Here is a 22,267-nt window from a genome sequence, read left to right as displayed (position 1 = left end):
GAACCTTCCCCATCGGGGCCGCGCGCGGCGCAGCGCCTCAGCGTAGCCAGCTGCCGGGTCCGGCGGTGCGCGAGACCCCTCCCCGTGCACTGTCCCGGGCTGCACTGCCGTCCGCTTCGTGGTGCTGTGTGGTTACGAGCACTGCTCCGGGCGCTGGCTAGAGCGAGAGCCTGTCGGGGACCAGATGTCCTGGTTTGTAGGCAGTCCCGGTTTTGGGTCTGCTTATATTGGCTCCTGTTACCTCCACCCCGTCTGATTTTTCACACTTGCTCTGGTCACCCTAGACCAGGTCTGCACAACTCGTAAAGCCACGCGGGCCACGTTCCTCCAAAGACAACTGCTGAGGGGCGAAACCCCCCCGCGCCTGCGGAAACCCCTTCCGCCCCCAGCTCTCCCATTCTGGCAGAAACACCCAGCCTGCAGAAACAAACCCTCCTTCCCTCAGCTCTGCCCCACCAAAACAGCTGTAGGCCAAAAAGAAGGTTGCGGGGGGGAGGTGATACTTAATTTTAAATCAGCCAGGGCTCCACGCTGAAGAGGTGGCGGGAGCCCTCAGGATCAAATTAAGGCCCAGGGCTTCTGGTGGCTGGGGAACCAGAGCTTTGTGGGCTGGGCAGGGATTTAAAGGGCCAAGAGCTCCTGTTGCTGAGGGGGCCCGAGCCCTTTAAATCCCAGCCCCAGCCCATCCGCTGGAGCTGTGGCCGGGATTCAAGAGGCTGCTCAGCCGGGCCGAGGAAAGGATGCGAGGGGCTTTGCAGCAGCATCAGAGATTCATGGGACATCTTGCATTGCAGTCAGGGGCGGACAGGAAATAGGTCCCTGGTTAGAAAGGCACTGGGACGGGGAAGCGGAGTTTGGTTTACAAACAGAGAGATGAACTGTTGGTGCAGAGCTTGACTGAAACCCAGAGGATGAGCTGGTGCTGCAGTGGTGACCAAGGTTTATGGCTCAGTGGTAGAGGCTGTAGTGCTCTGGTTCCCTGTGTCTTTATTTACATTCTGGTCTTGCAGCCCTCAGAGAAGGAGACAGGACTGTAAATATCAGTAACGCTTTTTTGAGGGCAGACACTGCAAGTTTTTAAGTGTGAGAAACAGCCCCTACAGCAGACTTTGTGAAATTCAGGTAAGGAAGTGAGAAGGGGAGAGGCCTAGTTATTTTAAAAGCATGGGATAATGCTTATGTAAGAGACCTTCTCTTTCTCAGTCTGGTTAACTTTCTCTGCTTTTATTGCTAATGTCACTTTAGCTATTTCTTCAAGATCTTCCTTCTCTCTTTACAGTAAGGCTTGTGACATGGTTTTGTATCTTGAATTTTAGTGTACGATGGAGTATGGTCCCATGTGTTGTACGTGCCTTTGACATATGGACTGTTATCAGAATGATGCCTCTTTCAGATATAACAAAACTTTGTAAGGGGGGGAGAAGAGTGTGTGTGAGAATAAGATGCTTGGGGTGGGAGGGGGAAGGTTTTTAAAGTTTAAAAAACAACAACAAACACAAACCAAAATTTGGTTCTGCCTACAAAAAGGAACTGTTTTGATTACAGTAATATGTGCAGTTGATTGTCAGTTAACTGGAAGACTTCAGGAATACCTTTGACACAACTGTAAGTGGTTTGTTTACATGTGATATTTTAATTGAAAATATTTTTAGCTCTTTTAGTTAGGCTTTTAAATGCAAACAAATTAGGTGCTTCTGTGCTCCCTTCAGTGTGTGTGCGTGTGGACTCTCTTCTGTAGTTTTAATACAAAAATCTTATCTACTAGTTCATCTTCTGAACTACTATGCTTAGATTTTTTTTTTTTAAAGTAAGTGGGTGTTAGACTGCAGTACATTTTTTTTTTTTTCGTGTAACGTAACCAGGTTTCAAACTGAAAAAACAGGAAACCATTCCGATCTTTGTTTGGTCATGTTGATGGTAGTTTAGTAGAAACAAAGCTTTCATTAGAAATTCATTTTTTTCTCCTCTGTAAGACATTTCATATATTAAATCATCACAATCCATTATTTTGGCTATTCATGCCAACTATTTTAAATAATCAGCTGTCTGTGAAAGAGAGAAACTGCAGCTCTGCCTTGGTTTTAGTCAGCCTACTACTATATACTGCCACATGCCAGGATTAACATTTTCCTGTACGGAAGACATGCAGGAAGCTTTGTTTATTAATCCCTAAATTCATTAATATTGTTGCATGATGTAATGAGGCAGTGGTCGTCTTTGAGAGAGATTTAATGTAGCAGGATTGTGACCATTTTACAATACAGAAAAATGGATATTCTTCCTGGGTCCAAAATATAGTGGGCCGATGTTTATCTTGTTTACACCAGTTTCATGCTGTTGTAAATCCATTGACGTTACTATGATTCTCTCAAACTGTGTTTGAGCAGACACCAGGGACTCTCGTCTTTGTTGAAGCTGATGGAAATAGATTATTCCCTCAGTTCTTCAGCAGCTTAAATCTGGGACAAATTTTAAGAAAAAATGCACATAAAGCCAATAAAACAGTAAATGGATTGGTATGTCTTTTTGAAATTGTCTGCCTTATGCTTGGTACTGGCTTCTTTTATTTAAAAACAAAAAAAAAATCTCCATGCTGTTTACTAAACTGGAGGCTGAAGACTCATATCGATTCCCTTTTATGGAGACTGTAGGTAATTTCTATTTCAATCCACTAGAACACAGTTTTATATTTAATTTTAAACAATGGACTTCATGTGCATTGTGCTTTTTTGGATCCAAGTACTACATAGAATGTCATTTTAACCATAAGTGCATATACCTTTTTAACATGTATGTTTGATGTGATTATAAAAATTAAGCTAATGGGAATTATATGTTCTAGATGCACCGAAAATACTCCACACATGCCATAGCCGCAGTCATTAAACACTGCGACATATCAGTATCCCTGGCATTTGGTTTTGTAAGATTACTTTTGCTTTAGGTAAGTGATCTGCCTACGTCACTCACTTAGAAATTTTATTTTTTTTAAGTTTTGTCTTAGGCCCTGATTCTGCAGAGTCTTGCCTGCTTAACTTTACATACATCCCCCTGAAGTAAACAGCTACTTGCATTTTGTCAAATTATGTATGCATATAATTTTTTGCAGGATACTGTTCTTAGATTGTGGTATTATTGAACTCTGTGTTTTTCATCTTGAGAGATGTATTTCAGCCCTCTGAAACATCCTACAGTACATCATCCCAGTATTTTCTTGTGAAAGTTTTGATGTGTTCACATCTTGAGTTTCCATGTCTTTTAAATATTTTTTTTTTCCTAATGGCAGCAGTCATTCATTCTTCTTAGCTATCACGTAGATCTAGTTGTAGGGAAAAATTCAAGACTGTTAGACAGTCCTGGAGACTGAAGCTCTTTATTCACAGAACAGGTATTCCGTAGCTACAAGCAGTGGAAGCTTCCTAAATGCCCAGTGTGCTTCATTGTTGACCTAGATCAGTGTTTCCCAAACTTGGGATGCCGCTTGTTTAGGGAAAGCCTCTGGCAGGCGGGGCCGTTTGTTTACCTGCCGCGTCCGCAGGTTCGGCTGATTGCAGCTTCCACTGGCCATGGTTCGCTGCTCCAGGCCAATGGGAGCTGCTGGAAGCAGTGACCAGTACATCCCTTGGCCTGCACCGGTTCCAGCAGCTCCATTTGGCCTGGAGCAACGAACCGCAGCCAGTGGGAGCTGTGATGGGCTGAACCTGCAGACACGGCAGGTAAACAAATGGTCCGGGCCCGCCAGGGGCTTTCCCTAAACAAGCTGTATCCCAAGTTTGGGAAACACTGACCTAGAGGATTCCTCTCTAAAGCCCTGTCCACGCTACATCTTCTAACTGATTGTGTAACCAATGACTGACATGGCTAAGGGGGAAGGATAGCTCAGCAGTTTGAGCATTGGCCTGCTAAACCCAGGGTTGTGAGTTCAGTCCTTGAGGGCGCCACGTAGGGATCTGGGGCAAAATCAGTACTTGGTCCTGCTAGCGAAGGCAGGGGGCTGGACTCAATGACCTTTGAGGGTCCCTTCCAGTTCTATGAGATAGGTATATCTCCATATATTTATTTATTTAAATGTCACTTGTGTCCACATACAAGTACCTAAAACTAAGAGTGGTCAGTATCACCCTCTCACATAGCTGTGGTCCCTGTAACAAGTTCAGCACACTGTTTCTTTGCAGGGTATTCAGGATACCCTCACTGGGCCCACTTACTCAGTTTGGTTGGTCCTCCTTCCTCCTAGCTTTTGGAGACAAGACATCCAATATTGCATTATCTCATATGCTACTGTCCTTGTTCTGCAAGCATGTGCACCCTTGTCCCCTGCAAAAGCACTGTAGGATAGTTGCCCAGATTTTCCTAGAATACACTGATACAAACTGATTGGCTAAGGTGACCAGCCCTCTGGCTGGTTAGAAGATGTAGAGTTGGACAGAATCCAAAAGGTGTTTCAGTCTGCTTGTCAATTCACTCTGTGAACATTTCAGCAGAAATGCCAAATAGAGATGCAATTTGTTATGGTATTGTTAAAGATGTGCTCTCCTGTCTTCAGAGAACTGGACTGAAACCACCAACTAATTTCACACAGTTCACAAAACCAGCAGCCCACTCTTACCTTATCTGGACTTGAACTGATAATACACCTCTCCCTCGATATAACGCTGTCCTTGGGAGCCAAAAAATCTTACCACGTTATAGGTGAAACCATGTTATACTGAACTTGCTTTGATCCACTGGAGTGCACGGCCCTGCCCCCCCAGAGCACTGCTTTACCGCGTTATATCCAAATTCGTGTTATATCGGGTGGCGTTATATCAAGGTAGCGGTGTATATAAATGAAAGGTTCTGTATTTCTTTCATTTCCTGGCTGATCGGGTTCTATGTTGATTTGTTTACCCCCTTTTTCAACAAACTTTAGCCAGAGTTCAGTCTTCTTGGGAACAGGTTTTTACCTATTTGGGTGTAAAGAATAGACGAGGCGTATCATATTTACAATCTGCCTTTAAAGAATACAGCTGTTGTGGAACAATTAGGTGCTTTGGTTGGCACTGTAGGAATACAGAGGATGACATTCTTTGCCCCTTCTTATTTATAACCTAAATCAAATACAGACAAGCTTTACAGGCCAAACTGGACCCTGCAAACTTACACACATCTGAGGAACCATAAGTAGTCCTGTTTACTTCAGTGGGACTAAGTAAGGTGCTTAAAGTTAGGCAAATATATATGTTTTGTCAGGATTGGTGCCTAAGTAGATAGAAGGTATCAAAGACATATCTTACACTCTTACTCTGTGTGTGTGTGTGCGTGCGTGCACACGCACAACAGTACGTAGTGGGTTACTGATAGGAGAGTGGAAGAAATTAACTAAAATCTTAAAAATTTTACAGTTATAGACAGTAAATTCTAATCTCCCTGCACGTGGAATTTTCCCATATGCCTCCAGGAGTTAATGGAAGTTAGGAGTGTAAAACCTCTACATTTCAAGATCATAGTAAACATCTCTCTAGGCACTTGGCTCACCACTCTTCTGATTATGCTAATAAGATAAACTCACATTTACTCACACCCTTCCCAGAAGCTCATTCCATAATATGAAGGGATGATCCACTTTTTTGAGACCCTTTGGCAGAAAAGCATGTATATTGAGTGCTTGTGTGTAGCTTGAATTAAATAATTAACCACAATGGCCTCAATTCACATTTGTCTTTAATTTTGAGTGGGTTATTGGACCCTAATGTTTTGCCTTTAATTTAACAATTCACTTGCTTTTTAGAGGAAAATAAACACCACTGTTCACTTGATCTTGTCAGTGCTCTAACAATTCATTTTATTGCACCATATAGGAAAAAAATAGTCTGTATGCTCAGTAACTTCTTGTTCAAATAGCAAAAATGCTATGTCTGCTTGCTGTACTGCCTCCTTGTAAAACTCTTAGAATTTAGTGTTCATATTCAATCTTGATATGATTTGAAATTGCTGAGCTCCTATAGTAAACCATGAAAACTGGGTTTTAGTGGAAGTACTGACAAGTCCCTGATTATAGTGTTACAATGCATAATATTTTCCATTTGCTGCTTTAGTATAGTTATTTGCAAGTCTGCACCATAGCCAGCCTCTCTTTGCAAAAATATTAGTGTGCTGTTACTGTTCACTTAAAAGTTACATGTAATTCATACATTTTGTACTTCCCTTGCTACCCTCTGCCACTGAGCTGGGGCAGGAAGAAAAGAATTTAATGAAAACTCTGGAAACAGAACTGTTCTGCTGGATCATCAGTCCCCAACCCAAAATACTGGACTTTTCTGTGGACTTATATCAGCATTGGATTTTTTTCTGTGTATTTGACACATAACATTGTCCCTCCATTCTGTCTTGTTCTTGTATATTTCAACACTATGCCAGTTTACAAGAATCCAACTCTCTGAAGAACTCAGAATTGTTTTATATTTCAAATCTCCTGCTACAAAGAACAGAGCAGACATGCATCTCAGTGTTCCTTTGTTATGTGCACACACTCAGAGCACAGCTGGTGGGCCTAATTTTAGGCTTACCAGCCTTGACATGGAATCTTTTAATAGTTCTTAGTCAAAACAAGTCTCTGACGCAGCTAAGTGTTCTGTTTTAAATAAATGTTTAACCAGGCTTAGTTTATTCAAAAAAATCAAAGCTTTGCATAACAATATTCTTAAAAAATGTTGTTTTCCCCGGTGTAAGTGGAGCCTATGGACCAAATTGTGCTCTTACACCCATAAATCCAAAATCAGTAGGGTTTCACAGGTATTGGAGCAGAATTTGGACCTACATCCCTTTTGAGTTTCTTTTCAGATTTCTCCAAGCTTCTCAAGACATGAGCTTGTGAGGTACTATGGGCCTTTTCTGCCCATAGTAGCCAGTGGGGGACTGGAGCGCAGACGTGTTGCAGAATGGGGCCCTTAGTGAAGGATTTTCAAAAACACTAGGAGCTGGACTAATTGCTCTCACTGAAGTAAGTGGTATTTTTTACCATTGTCTTCAGTGGGTGCAGTTAAGCCAGCACTGAGTTTTGAAACTATTCCACCTTTACTGTATTTCTGTAGCTACTCACTAAGCATTGTATTTAGGGCTTGTCTACATGAAGAAATGGTACCGGGTTAGCTTAAATGTGCTTAATTAAACTGGTGTAAATTTTGGGTATGTGGACTCGTATATTGGTTTAAAACTGGTTATGTTGATTTAGGTCGTGCCTGTAAATTTACTGATGCAAGCTAAAGTAAGTCAGATTTAAACCTATGTGTACATGCACGCAGATTGCAGCTTTGTGTATAGACAGAGCCTTAGAAATAAACCTCCTGTTCAAGGGAAAGTTTTTTGTGAGCTTTTTGTAAGCTTTTAATCAAAAGTTTGCTGGTATTCTTTTCAGCAGCATTTTATCTATTCTGAAATTGGCATGACCTGCACTTGTAATAAATGCACTGGCCATGTTTTTCAAGTTAGTCTCTTAAGTCAATTTTTGTCCGCTTAAGGTATGTCTACACTACAGCTGAGAGTGAACCTCCCAGCCCAAGTAGACACTCATGCTAAAAACACCTGGATGATCCAGCTAGACACTCAAGCTCCAGCCTAGGATATAGGGTAGATTTGAGGTCACATGACTAGTGGGAGCCTCCAATTCCACAACATAGCTATTTTTAACATGCTCACTCCCAACTGAAGGGTAGACGTACCCTTAAATGAGTGGCCTGGTTCTTCAGAAGAGGTGAGCATCCAGATGCTCATATTGACTTTTTTTCCTAAGTATATAAAGGTTTAATGTGTTTTGCCCAATCAAAATAATGTATTTTAAGGTCTTTTTACCACATATCAAGAGCTTAGAGTAATCGACTTTGCTCACACGTAGCACATCATATTGAAACTTGGCAGCAGTTGCATTTTAGGCCTTAACGCTTGCAGATTTCTAGTGGACATAATTTAAAAGGGTGTCTCATGAATATTGGATGTTTTGTTATGCAGTATGCAGTCTTGTGTCTTTCACCAACAGAAGCTGGTCTAATCAAATATATTACCTCACCCACTTTGTGTCTCTTGTTATGCAGTGATAAGATTTGCTACGATTTTCCAGTGTAGCCACTTTCTGTAATATATTGACTATCAGTTGCACCATGTTATGGTTGTGAAAGTTGTTTTTAAAACTAGGTTTAGAAATTTTAAACTGTACCCTTAAACAAGACACACATACAGTAGAACCTCAGAGTTACAAACAGCTCTGGAATGGAGGTTGTTTGTAACTCTGAATAAAATGTTATGGTTCTTTCAAAAGTTTACATCTGAACATTGACTTAATACAGCTTTGAAACTACTATGCAGAAGACAAATGCTACTTTCCCTTTATGTTTTTCGCAGTTTACATTTAACACAGTACTATGCTGTATCTTTTTTTTTTCTTCTCTCTCTGTGCTGCTGCTTGGTTGCATACTTCCAGTTCCAAATTAGAGGTGTGGTTGATTAGTCAGTTTGTAACTCTGGTGTTTGTAACTCTGAGGTTCTACTGTATAGTTCACTTTTCTTAAGCTCCCAAGTATAGATTTGTGAATTTGGAAGGGAAAAGCAAGCTTGTCCAATTGTCCCAATTAACTTAGTTATTCATGGCCCCATTTAGCTCTCTGTGTTTGGGAAAGCAGGTAAGTTCTGCTTGAGTTTGTGTGGTGTGTAAGGGGTACTGAATAGGGCCCTTAAATAGAAACTTAACTTTTCTTGTTCTGCATATGTACATGTTGTGCCATACAGCTGATTGGTCAAATATGACTCTTGGATATATAAGAGCTTTTTAATCAAGTCCATGTGTCAGCCTAGATGTACTTTTTTTTTAAACAACAAATAGTACAAACTTGTAGATCAACATGGTTGTCAAGCTGTACCTTAAATGCTTTTAAAAAATTGCAAAATGTGTAGACCGTTTGGCCGTCCCCCCTAAGGATTGATGAATTTATGTATTTGGAAAAAACAAGACTTAAAATTCACAGTACCTTTAACTTTTTTTCACATAAGCTCTTAAACTGTGTTTATCTTGACTTTTTTTCTGAGTATAGGCTTGCAATTTCAAATCAATCTGACTAAAATTTTCTTCTGTATATTCAGCCTGCATCCAGAATTGTTTTCTTTAAAATACCATTTTAATACATAAAGCCCTTTTTAGTTTGTACCACAGCAAAAATATATGCACCATATATACTCGTTCATTAGCCTTCTCATTTATAAGCTGACCCCCTAAGATGGTTAGGTAAAAATAGCAGAAACTGTATGACCCTTTCATAAGCCGACCCTATATTTCAGGGGATGGCAAATGTTTTGGCTCCTGGTCTGTTAGGGTAAGCCACTAGTGGGCCAGGATGTTTTGTTTACTTGGAGTGTTCACAGGCACAGAGCTCCTCAGCTCCCAGTGGCCGCGGTTTGCCATTCCTAGCGCACTTCCCACAGCTCCCATTGGCTGGGAATGGCAGACCGCAGCCACAGGGAACTGAGGGGCTCCATGCCTGCAGACACTCCAGGTAAACAAAATGACAGTGTATTAGATATTCAATTCAATGATTCCATAGAGTTTAAAATCATCAAATTTTGGTGTAGACCCATTTATAAGCTGACCCTCGCTCTTTGATGTGTCACTTTTTTACCAAAATGTTCGGCTTATGAACGAGCATATATGGTAAATTATTTGCAGGGTGTTTTGTGCGGTCAGAACAGTGGCTTGGACAGTGGTTTTGCTTATTCATATTTTAGGATGCTTATGATATTGTTTTGACTTTTTAAAATTCTTCTTGCATGCTATTGTGTAATGCTTCTTAGAAAGATATTGTGTGGGAATTATGGTGTATGGTTGTTACTGTGTTTGTATGAGGTGGAAAGATGTGCTGTGTTCGAGTTTACTTTTCTGTTAAAATAGTGGTAAGGGTGGGAATTGTATACAAAAATCAGTCTGAATTTATAAAATTGAAAAAGCCCTACAACACATGATTTACTGAGATCAGACTGAGAGGGCCACTTTGTAAATTTGTCAGGACTACTTGGTTTTGGCTTCTTTTTTTTTTTTTTTAAATCCAAGTGCCATATAAAAATAATTACACTTCTTCCTGAGAGCTGTGGAATGTGGGCTACCATTGGTGGACAGTATTGGCCTCTGATTGCTTTAACTCTTCTAGAATGGAAAACACTTTGTGTCTCTAAGCATCGTACAAGTCTTAATACACCCTTCCCTCCCACCTGCAAAACTTAACATGAATTACAATTTTTTACAGTATCTTATCTTTGAGGACTTATGTGAGACTTAGGCCAGGTCTACACTATTCTGCCTGATCGATCTAAGTTACACAATTTGAGTTCTATTAGTAGCATAACTCAAGTCAGTGTAGCTTAGATCTACTTATTGTGGGGTCTGCAGTACATGATGTCAACAGGAGACACTCTCACACTAACAAAAAGAACAGGAATACTTGTGGCACCTTGGAGACTAACAAATTTATTTCAGCGTGAGCTTTCGTGAGCTATAGCTCACTTCTTCGGATGCATAGAATGGACTGTAGAATGGACATAGCTGTAGCTCACGAAAGCTCATGCTGAAATAAAATTGTTAGTCTCTAAGGTGCCACAAGTACTCCTGTTCTTTTTGCAGATACAGACTAACACAGCTGCTACTCTGAAATCTCCCGCTAACGTTGCTTCTTCCTCTTGTTGAGGTGGAGTACAGAAATCAATGGGAGAGGACTCTCCCATCGATTTAGTGTGTCTTCACTAGACCCACTAACTCGGTGCCACTGCATCCCTTCCAGCAGCGCCAGTTTAGCTCTGTAGTGAAGACAAGCCCTTAAAGTGGTGCATATCTCTCATGCCAGTCCTCTGCACAGAGGTTAATGTCATCCAGTATGATTGCACTGAAATGTAATTCCAGTATTTTAAAACATTTATTTAAATTTAAACTTCTGCATTTCATAGCCAACCAGTAGTGGTGAGCATCGTGAGTAAAAAATAAAACCTAATTTTGCAATGAGCAGCATCCCAAAGTAAGGTGCTGTAAACCATTTTCCATCTTCCTGTGATTACAGTTTAACAATATTAGAAGAACATTAATATTTCAGCAGAATAGTCTGGTTTAGTTTTGTGCTAGGCTTCCATATTGCCTTGGTACAAATTATTTTATTATTTTTATAGCCAGTCATGGTGGTCTTAAAAATACCAATAATAATTGCACGTTTGAAATGCATTTCACAGCTTTTTCAAAGTGAAAGTCATCTTTTTGCCTTTGCAAATTGTTCAGACTGTTGGACAGAGTACAGTTCTTCTGAAATATTCCTCTGATATTTGGGACATTCAGCCCTTTGAGCCTGGTTTGGGACATAGATCTCCAACAGTGATGGTTTCCACTTGCTTAAACAGTTTCCCACTGCTGGGTTTGAAGTCACAGATGCTCATGTTGCATCATCTCTCCATAGGCCCTGTTCTCTCTCTCACCACCTCACTTAATAAACAATGACTTCCTTATAAAAGGTTCCTCGAATAGCAGTTAAGCCTGAAAACAACAAAATTGGACAATTCTTAACACACAGATGCCTGAAAAAATTTAATAGTTTTAGCCTCCCCTTCTAGTCTGTTTCTCCCAGCACCTCTCCAGATCCACTCACCTGAAAATAGGTCCAGGGTGGGAGTGAGCTGAAAATGGTTATTGAGTTGCTGGTGATCTGTGTGAAATGCATTGCCTTATTGCCGTCCTACAGTGGACAAGCATCGTCCTCATGAAAACCATTACAGTTGGCACCAGCTAAAAGTCTTAGCTGAAGGCCACGGGCTGACTGTGCATGGAGACTAAACCTATTCACTTTTTAATATGGTCTTTCCAGTTTATCACTGAGGTACATTAACAGGTTGCCGTGGAGAAACTTACTGTCTTTTCTATAGCTAAACAAAACCTGGCACTGCTATCAATCTAGCCCATTTTACAAACGAACCAAACCCTAATTCCAGAGTACTCCTGTAATGGGCCATTGTAGTGAATTACATTAATATAATCAGGATGGAGCTGCCTTACTGATTTTTAATCTAAAAGAAATGATGTTTGCATAAATATATTCAAACAGAGGTCAACAAATGCCACAAATAATAAAAGCAAGATTAGACTTTTAAAGTTATTTCAAGCCACAGGGAGGAAGCAGACCTAAAATGTCATGATTGTACAGTGCAGTGTTGTAGCCGTGTCACTCCCGGGATATTAGAGAGACAATGTGGACGACATAGTGTCTCTTATTTTCTCTCTCACCACCGTGTGTCTCTTACAATTATGGAGAGAAGGTGGGTGAGGTAATATCTTTTATTGGACCAACTTCTTTGGTGAAAGAGACAAACATTTGAGCTATGCAAAGCTTTTCTTCAGGTCTGGGAAAGGTTCTCTGACCCCTGGTCTACACTACAGCACATCTAATGAAGCACTCTTGGCATAATAAAACCACCTCTGCAAGTGGCACATGTCTGCACCAGGAGGTAGATCGGTAACTGCTCCACTCAAGGGAGTGGATTTTCTACATCTCTGTGTAACATAGTTATACCAACATAAGTCTGCAGTGTAGACCTGAGCTGAGCCTCTGTTCACACCAGCACTTCTGTTGGTGTCGCTCAGAGGAAAGGCTTATTCACACCTCTGAGTGACAAAGTATTCCAGCATAAGCTGTAATGTAGACATTGCAGTGTAGACCTGGCCTCAGGCTGACTTATGTTGGTATAACTGCGTTGCTCAGGATCGTAGAAAATCCACAGCCTTAAGCGAAGCACTTACCCCCAGTGTAGACAGCACTGTGTCAGCGAGAGGGCTTCTCCCATCTATGTTGCTTTGCTGCCGCCTCTCAGGGAGGTGGATTAACTACACCAAGGGAGAGAAGTTCTCCTGTCAATATAGTAGTGTCTTCACTGAAGTGCTACAGTGGTGCTGCTGCAACATTTTAAGTGTAGACCTGCCCTGATTTTCTTTCCCAGATCTGAAGAAGAGCTCTGTGTAGCTTGAAAGTTTGTGTCTCTCACCAGCATAAGTTGGTTCAATAAAAGACACTCTTTCACTTACCTTGTCTCTCTAATATCCGGGGGCCAACATGGCTACACCACCACCTAAGAGGTTGTTGTAAAAAGTTGTTTCAAAAACAGCTTAATTTGTTGTTGCTTAACACTTTAAAAAACTATTTTTACTTGGCATGTATTTCAAAAGCTACTTCATCTGAGAAGGCTATAGAGCGAGATTTCAAGTTGAGCTGGGAATTACCAAGTGGTCTCTCTAGGTTTTTTTCTACTGCTGTTTGTTGGCTCTAAAACCCAAGTATGTTTACTAATAAGAGTTTTCATAACACATTTTCAAAGTGGAAGAGCATTGTCCAGAAAAAAATAAAAGCACAGTAAGTCCTTATGGAAAATAGCTAGCAAAACTCCTCTCAATATAGCAAAAAAGCAAAAGCTATGCTGTCTGGATTTTTGAGTTTACCTCAATTGATTCATTTACTGATATATGGCCCCACAGTGTTCTTCATTCATATATTCATGATGCCTGACTGTACAGTGAGTTTGATTTGATTACTTAATGGCTGGCTGTACAGTGAGATTGATTTGATTACTTTTGTCTGTCTTGTGCTATTTATAGTCTGCTGCAAGTTTATTGAAAAGGAACAGAATGGCGGCAAAGGAGAAGTTGGAGGCAGTGTTAAATGTGGCCCTGAGGGTCCCAAGCATCATGCTCTTGGATGTCTTGTACAGATGGGATGTCAGCTCCTTCTTCCAGCAGATCCAAAGAAGTAGCCTCAACAACAATCCCCTTTTCCAGTACAAGTACTTGGCCCTCAACATGCACTATGTGGGTAAGTCTGTACTCCTCACAGAGATAATACATCCCAGAATGATGGTTTTTTGCAACAGTGCTATGCTGTTGACTTATATTTAGCTTGTGATCCGCTATGACCCCAGATCCCTTTCTGCAGTACTCCTTCCTAGACTGTCATTTCCCATTGTGTGTATGTGTGTAACTGATTGTTCCTTTCTAAGTGGAGTACTTTGCATATGTCCTTATTACATTTCATCTTATTTACTTCTGACCGTTTCTCCAGTTTGTTCATATAACTTTGAATTTTCATCCTATCCTCCAAAGCACTTGCAACTCCTCCCAGCCTTGTATCAGCTGCAAACATAATAAGTGTAATATCTATGCCATTATCTAAATCATTGATGAAGATATTGAACAGAACCGGACCCAGAACTGATCCCTGCGGGACCACACTCAATTTGTCCTTTCAGCTTGATTGTGAGCTACTGATAACTGCTCTCTGGGAACAGTTTTCCAACCAGTTTTGCACCCTTATAGTAGCTCCATCTAGGTTGTATTTCCCTAGTTTGTTTGCAAGACAGTATCAAAAAACAAGATATTCTAAAGTCAAGATATACCTGTAGTAATAGCCACCTGTCCCAGTACCTGGACTTTAGCGTCCAAACTCTGGTCCTGTCCCAAACCTGGACTTTTGCGTCCAAAATTTGGGGGCTTACCTGAAACTCCCCCAAGCTCATACCAGCTTGGATATTCTCGCTGCCACCAACTAGGACTATTGGGCGTCCTAGTATGCCCCCCGAGTCACCCCAACTTTCCCCTGGGGGACCCCCAAGACCCAGAGCCCTGGGTCTCTCTCTCTTCTCTCCCAGCTTCCCCCCCCTTCCTGGGTTAGCCGGTGCAATGCTATGCTTCACCCCTTGAATACAACCGGAGAAGCAATCTAGCTTCCCCGAGGCTAGGTATTTACCTAGTCAGCTCACACAAGAAATTCCCCCTCCCTTTGTCCTATAGCCTTTCCCGCCCTGGGACAATAGGGAGGTGAGACACCGAGTTTGGGCTTTTCCCTCCCCCCTCTGCCTCACTAGAAAAGAAACTTTCACAAGGTTTAAAAAGAAAACTTTATAGAAAAAAAAGAAAGAAAATATAAAACAATAATCTTGCATTAAGAAACTCAATACAGGCTCTTGCTTATAAGAAAATATGAAGAAACAGTCTGATTTAAAAGATAGCCCGATTAAACCAGTCCAACCAATCCACATACATGTAAATACAACCCAAAGCTCCTCATAGCCGAATTGCTTGGGGGTTCCTTTGTACTCACAGATGTGTAGGAGACACTTGGAGATAAGATGCAGTTAGGAGGAAGCTTGTTAACTCACAGCCGAGAAAACAACAAAAGACACAGCCATCCACATCTATTCGTACAACCCAAAGCTCCTCATAGCCGAATTGCTTTGGGGTTCCTTTGTACTCACAGACTTTTGGTATAATATTTGAAATAAGAAGGAGTTAGGAGGAAACCTTGTTTACTCACAGCCGAGAAAACAAAAAAGACCCCGAGTATACAAATTCCCGCCCCTGACTTTAAACAATCCAGTTCTCTGATTGGTCTTCTGGTCAGGTGTTTGGTTCCCCTTTACAGGCAAAAGAAAATTAACCCTTACCTTACCTATCTACTTATGACAATACCACATCGGCCGCTTTCCCTGGTAGCATGTGTATGTGTGTATATACACATATATCTGTACACTCACACATACTCTGTCCTACACTGTTTTAATGGTTATGCCTTTCTGCATGTGATTTTTTTCTATAGAAAGAAAAATATTGATCTCTCTACTAGACTTTTTTCCTTTCTGACAAATTTACGTGGCTTGCCTAAGCCATTGTCATTCCTTTGCCTAATACACCAGAAGAAGTAAAATCATTGGGTATAGGTTGAACAACATGTACTTGCACATATGTTTAAGGAACTCGCAAGTAACTGACTGTAATACAAGAGTGTAGTACATTAATTTCCATGATAGTCCTTGTTACTATAATACCAGTGATTAACTGCTGGAACAGATTAGTGAGGGATGTGGGAAATTCTCCATAACTTGAAGTCTTTAAATCAAAACTGAGTATATTTGTAAAAGCTGTGCTCTAGTTCAATCACACCATGTTGGACTAGATACAGGAATCTCTCTGGGTGAAATTGATGGTTTGGGCTATGCAGAAGGTCAGACTAGATAATCAGAAAGGGTCGCTTCTGTCCTTAAAATCTGCTTAATCACACTTTAATATTCTCTCAAGTTTTTAGTGCACCCCTCAATTGTCTGTTGGCCAAATAGTAATTAAAGGATGGTGGCACATGCTTTTGCTGTTTTGTAATCTTGATGTGCAGGCTGAAAGTTAAATACACTAGGACTCTAACCCAACTTCAAATGGAAAATGAAATTAGTTTGGATCCTTCAGCTACATGCAGTATGAAAAGCAGTGCAAATAATTCAGTCTTTTCATAGCACAGCAGATTCAGATCTCTAATCTTATTTTCTATTTTGAGCTCATCTAAACTTTTTTTCTCCAGGGTTGAAAAATTATATTCATTATAAACAGTACTTGGGAATGTGACCCCAGAGGGGAGGTATTAGGCCCCTATAACTCTCCATAGAGACCTTTGTTAGTGGCTTATCTGTACTCAGGGTCAGGTCCTGGCTGACTTTATCTTCCCCTTCATCCTGTCCTATAAAAGAAGATTGCTATACCTGCTGGGAGACTGCGTAACAGCAGTTGCTGGAGAGGCAGAACACGGTGAACGTGTTTGCAAAGTACTTAATTGTTATCAATATTAATGTAGCAATTCTGGGGTCACTAGGGCCCCCTGTATATTATTAGAAAAAAGCTGTGCTCAGAAACAGGTTTTTTAGAAAGGCTTCAATTAAGTTTCTTCCCAATGTGGACAGGGCCTAATTTGATTTTAAATGTTTTACTGTATATTTTTAAGGACTCTTTTTAAACTAAATTAAACTAGTCATGCTGGCAACAAAACTGTGCTAAGTGGAAATGGTTTCTTAGTGCAGTCTTGGGTCACGTAGACCTGCTGTTTCAGACAGTGCTAGTTGCTCCTGTCAAAATCTCCCAAATTTATCCTCCTGCAGTTGAGCAGTCAGCTGCTTCTATTTGCTCTTCTTTAGTGAAAGACAGAGGAGTGGCAGAAGCCATAATGTTTTTCCTTTGAAAGGACTGAGATGTGATGGGAGGCCTGTAGCATGCTGGTCGGCAAATAGTGAGTCAGTTGAAGATAAAAGTATAGGTATTGTCCAGAGCCTTAATTTGTAATCATGGTGTGATTCTGAATTATGGTCATTATTGCACTAATATAGTGCACTCCCAAATTGCACTAAATAACTCATCTTTACTTGCTTAAGAGTGAACATGCTTAAAGTAGGGGGTCAGGAAATGATTTAGGGCAGCGTCCTACCCAATGGTGAATTCTTTGCCATCCAAACGTTAAGTCCTGGGAAAGACAAAGTCACTGTTAAGAGTTTAAGTTCTCAGGCAAATGGAACATATACATTTGTGACATAAAGTAGTAGTATGTAATGGCAACTTCCTGAATTGTCATTAATACCTTAATCACTCAGCCAGTAATATTAGGTGCGTTTGTGTAGAGGGTTGAAAGGAGGAGAAGCCATCTGAACTTGCTGTTATCAGATGCTGCTGTACCATTTTCACCTCCTTATGTCTAGGCTAATGTGAATTTAATTACTGACTAGACTTGCTCTTGCAATTTAAGGGTACTGATATCTGGAATGTGTGCATGCACACATATCAGCAGCCCCCGTCTTATCCACAGCTCCAGGCTGAGAGAGGAAGCAGAGTCAATCTACTCCCAAGACAAATTTCCTCCCAACAAATAAAGGGTGCAAGATGGAGGAAGCATATCTCATATCCCTGCTTCTTTCTAAAATATTCACCCGTTGGTTTACTGAAGCGATCTGAAGTCTTGAGCCAATGCACATTTATGCAGGTATCTTTACTTTTATGTTCAGGCAAGATTTAGTTAAGTGAGTAACGGAACAAATTTTCAACTGTTCTATTTTAAAACATAGCTATTTTTAAGTAAAGACCAAGTCAAAGAACTGTGTTCATCTTTTTTTTTTCTTCCAAAAAATTCCCTGTAGTGTTATCAAGATCACTTGCTGGTCTGAGCTCCTTGGATAAAGGACCTTATATGTTTCAATTAACAGACACAACAGAAGGGCTAAAGAATTCCTGCCACACTCAGATTTTAGCAGTCTTTTTTTCTTCTTTCCTTTCTCAGTATTGTGGATTCCCAAACTGTGTTCCTGCTATTTCAATAGGTGCTCCAGGCTCTTGCTGAGCTGGTTTCTCTGCTTGGTGTTTCCTTTAGATAATATTTCCTAGTACAAAGTTTATATTGCTGATACTTGTCAACACACTTTTTACACCTTCTTAACAAAGAAGTTCTGCTTAAAAAGAGACTTGGAATCATTTATAAACCTTTTGAGTTTTCATAGTTACTGTAACATTTTGAGTGCTGGTCCAGAATGCAGCAGCTCATATTAATTTTAAATACCCAGTCAGCAGAATCATCTCTTCAGATCCGTACTATTGCTTCTCATCATACTGTGTATTGATTTCAAATGCATATTTTTTTTAAGATTCTCTTGGTTGTAATTCACTAATGAGCAACCTTTTAATATGATTTGTATACAAATGATATATTTTCTGAATAGTCCAACAAGGTCAGACTCAACAACCAAATTGATTGTTGAAACTGCTACTTAAAGCTTCTGTGCAAAATTTAGTTCTTCTTCGAGTGCTTGCTCATATCCATTCCAGTTAGGTGTGCGCGCGCCGCGTGCACGTTCGTCGGAGAAACTTTTACCCTAGCAACACTCGGTGGGCCGGTAGGTTGCCCCCTGGAGTGGCGCCGGTATGGCGCCTAATATATACCCCTGCCGGCCCGTCTGCTCCTCAGTTCCTTCTTACTGCCCGTGTCGGTCGTTGGAACAGTGGAGCGCGGCATAGCTGACCTCCACCTACCCTAGCGATTGCTTGACTGCTGGGCCGCTATTGAAGAGTGCTACGCCAACTGGAAGACATTGCAAGAAGGCATAGCGAGGGCTGAACTGAGCGCGGATCGCGTGGCAGGAACCCACAGGAAAAAGCCCCACAGTTAATGCGCAGAGAAAGACATAAATACATTTCGACATTGCCAGGGTGCGTGTTGGATTTGCTCGCAGCCTGGGTGGGAGCAGCGCAGTTAGGATGGGGGAGGGGTTGGCACGAGACTGGGCGATAGACAGCGGTCACGCTGGGCTGTCATGGCGGGGGCTCTGCCATTACGTGGCCCAGGGGATGTGTCGGGCACTGCATCGCGCCCCTCAAAGCGCTGCTTCGGAGGAGGAGGATGGCCGTGTTCTGCTCACCTGCGTCGGTGGACAGGCACTCGACATCTGCAACGCAACGGATCCGGTACCGGACTCAACCGAGAACCTGATGGACAACACTACATCAAACGGTATCTGGGGCAAGGGCCGCAGCCCGGATAGCCAGTGGGCACTAGGGGGGAGGCAGCTGCCTGCTCTTCCCTGCACTTGGGAGAGGCTGGGGCAGTGGCCCCTCCGCGAGCTCTGATGGAAAGGCGCCAGCCTGTGGGGTGAAGCAGGAACGAGTGCAGAGGACCGTCCCAAATACGGTGTGCCAGAAGGGCGACGCTGCCAAACGCAGAGGTAGGGCTCTTGGCCGTCACGCCTTCATCTGACCCCAGGGCCTGCGCGGTGCCTCCTGCTGTGTGCGGGAGGAGCTGGTGTGCCTGTGCCAGGCGGTTGGACCTCAGCTCCTTCTCGGTGGCTGGAGCACAAACAGGTGAGCCAGCATGGACCATACGCAATACAGAAACAGTCCAAGCTGCAACCACATAGGCCCTCGCCAGCTCTGCGGACCTGTGCCAGGTCACAACGCAGAGGGATTTGCCGGCAGTGAGGAAGAACAAGAGGATGACGAGGGACAGTCTGAGCTGTTGAGCATGAGGAATAGATGATGGGTCCATCGGGGCCTATTGGTCACCTGGCCCAGCCCAGACGCCAGAGACTCTGCAGCCCAAGACCTGACTGCTGGTTAAACCGCCCAGGCCCAGCTGCAGTGACACCCATGTTCACCTCTGCCGCGTCCTTCCTCAGTCAGCTTTGGTAAAGCCCAGCTCCGCAGAGAGCCCCGCCCCTCCATGCTTTGCTCCTCAGAGGGTCCCTCCCGCCCCGGGGAGGAAAGCCGCGATCAGGGATTGCAGGCTGTCTCTCCCCTTACTGAGCGGTCTTTCAAGCCCCTTAAACGCCTCCTCGCCCACCCAGCCAGTGCACAACCCCCAGCCCAGCCTCCAGTGCTTGGCTCGCCATGGGGTGGGCACTGCTGGTCACATCCCTGTTGTCAGATGGAATGTCGCTTTGCCAAACGGAGCTGGAGAGGGGGAGAAACTTACTCGTGTCTGTGCACTCCGATACTGGACTGAAGATCCTGCGGCACGCCAGACTTCCCGTCGACTTCTGGATGATGGCATCCTCACTTCGAGAGCTGGTGGGCCGGGTGAGGGACCCATGAGCCTTGCCCCCCCCGGACCTGCGCCGCCTGGGGTCAGCCTTCCCCATTGTTCCTGGGAACTCCCGCCCCCGGATCACTACCGTCACTTGCTGGACACCGCAGCCCCTGATCAGCCCTGCCCATCTCGTCTGCTTCAACAGCCCCGGTATCAGCCCCTGTCCCACCTGTTGCTGGGAACTCAACCCCCCCGGATCGCCCGTCCCACTGTGCTGGAGACCCACAGCCCTGGAATCACCACCCACTGTCGCTGACCCCAGCCCTCGAATAGCCCCGCCTCAACCTGTGCCTGACAACCAGCCCCCTGGGAAAAGGCCCTGCCCCACTGTGCTGACCCCGCAACCCCTAGGATTCAATACCCTGTCCAACATGTGCCTGGACCGCAGTCCCGGCTCAGCCATCCCCCTGCCTGGGACCCCGCAAACCCCTCAGTCAGCCTTCCCCACCTGTGTGGGACACTGCAAGCCCAGGATCAGCCCCTGATCCCACTTCCTTAAACCCACCCCAGATCAGCCTCTGCCACACCTGTGCCGGGGACCCCACCCCCCAGGATCAGCCTCCCCCATTGGCCTGGGACCTCACAGCCCCCAGGATGACCCCTCCCATCCTGCTGGCACCCCCCAACCCCCTGGATCACCCTGTCCCCACCTGTGCCTGGACATCCCACAGCCCCCGGATCACCTGCCCACTGTGCCTGGACTATCCACATCCCCCAGGATCAGCCCTCTCCACCTGTGCCGCGACACCCACAGCCCCCGGGATCAGCTCCTGTCCCCACCTGTGCCTGGACCCTACACCCCGATCAGCCTCTGCCACCGTGCCTTGGACCCACACCCCTGATCAAGCCCTGCCGTCCCACCTGTGCGGGAGCCCTGCAGCCCCCAGGATACCCCTGCCCACCTTCTAGGTACACCAAGCTCCCCAGAACAGCCTCTGCCCCACCTGTGGTTGGACACCCCACACTCCCTGGGATCACCCCTGCCCACCTGTGCCTGACACCCGCATCCCCCAGAAGGCCTGCCCCACCTTTGCATGTCCCCACAGCCCTGATCAGCCCTCCCATCGTGCTGGGACAGACCCACAGCTCACGAGAAGCTCTGCCCCACCTGTGCCTGTGACCCACAGCCCGAGGTACCCCGCCCAACTTGCCTCGACCCCCACCATGCCCCCAGGATCAAGCCTCGGCCTCCACTTGCTGGACACCCGCAATCAGAGGTCAGAACACGGAGCCGAACCAGGTGCCCCTGGGGTACCTCCGCCCTCTTAAACAGGCTGGTTCTGGTGGACCAACCAGAGGCCAATTCGACAAATTGCTTAAAACAGGGCAGTCACAGCCCAAGCGGGTTTTTTCCACCTCTAAGGCAAACCAAACCACCAGACAAATGACTTGTTCACCCCCTCCAACCACAAAGTCACAACACAACAATTCTTAGACACTCCATTCTCCCAGTCTTAACACCCGCCTCACACTCGGGAAGAAGGTATGAAAACCAACACTCAATAAAGCAGAAAAAGTTCTCACCTGACCAAAAGGACAACCCCAAAGGTAAGTGGTAACTTAATTACCAAATACTACACGCTTAGAGCCAATTCTTATTAACTAAATAAAATTATTACAAAAAAAAGAAGAGTTGACTGTTAAAAGATCAATATACAACAACTTGTAATCCATTCTGAGGTTAGACACACAGCAGAGATGAATTGTAGTTGCAAATCGTTTAGAATTAGCGAGTATAGTCATCCTATTCAGGTGACCGTCATGTGACTGGTATCTCAATCCTTGCAGTTAAGTTTCCCCTCTGAAAACCCAGAGAGATCTGAGATAAGCAGGATCGTGTACCAGGGTAT

General features: G+C 43.7%; 1 protein-coding gene across 3 annotated transcripts in view; it reads left to right on the top strand.

Annotated features, from left to right (window-relative positions):
- Positions 1-1,007: 1,007 nt before the first annotated feature.
- The window catches only part of RNF145 (ring finger protein 145), a 77,869-nt gene continuing 56,609 nt past the window's right edge, over positions 1,008-22,267 (top strand). Inside the window, exons 1-3 of one of the 3 annotated variants that reach the window (XM_032800447.2) lie at positions 1,008-1,122; positions 1,546-1,605; positions 13,640-13,853. In XM_032800447.2, the coding sequence (XP_032656338.1) occupies positions 13,670-13,853 (184 nt within the window). In that variant the 5' untranslated portion in view covers positions 1,008-1,122; positions 1,546-1,605; positions 13,640-13,669. Of the gene's footprint in view, positions 1,123-1,545; positions 1,606-13,639; positions 13,854-22,267 lie in introns of those variants that run through there. The other 2 variants (XM_032800449.2, XM_075068205.1) reach the window with 2 other exon arrangements.

Source organism: Chelonoidis abingdonii, chromosome 7, assembly GCF_003597395.2.
Source record: "Chelonoidis abingdonii isolate Lonesome George chromosome 7, CheloAbing_2.0, whole genome shotgun sequence".
Classification (NCBI taxonomy): domain Eukaryota; kingdom Metazoa; phylum Chordata; order Testudines; family Testudinidae; genus Chelonoidis; species Chelonoidis abingdonii.
This window is presented reverse-complemented; position numbering and strand designations above follow the sequence as displayed.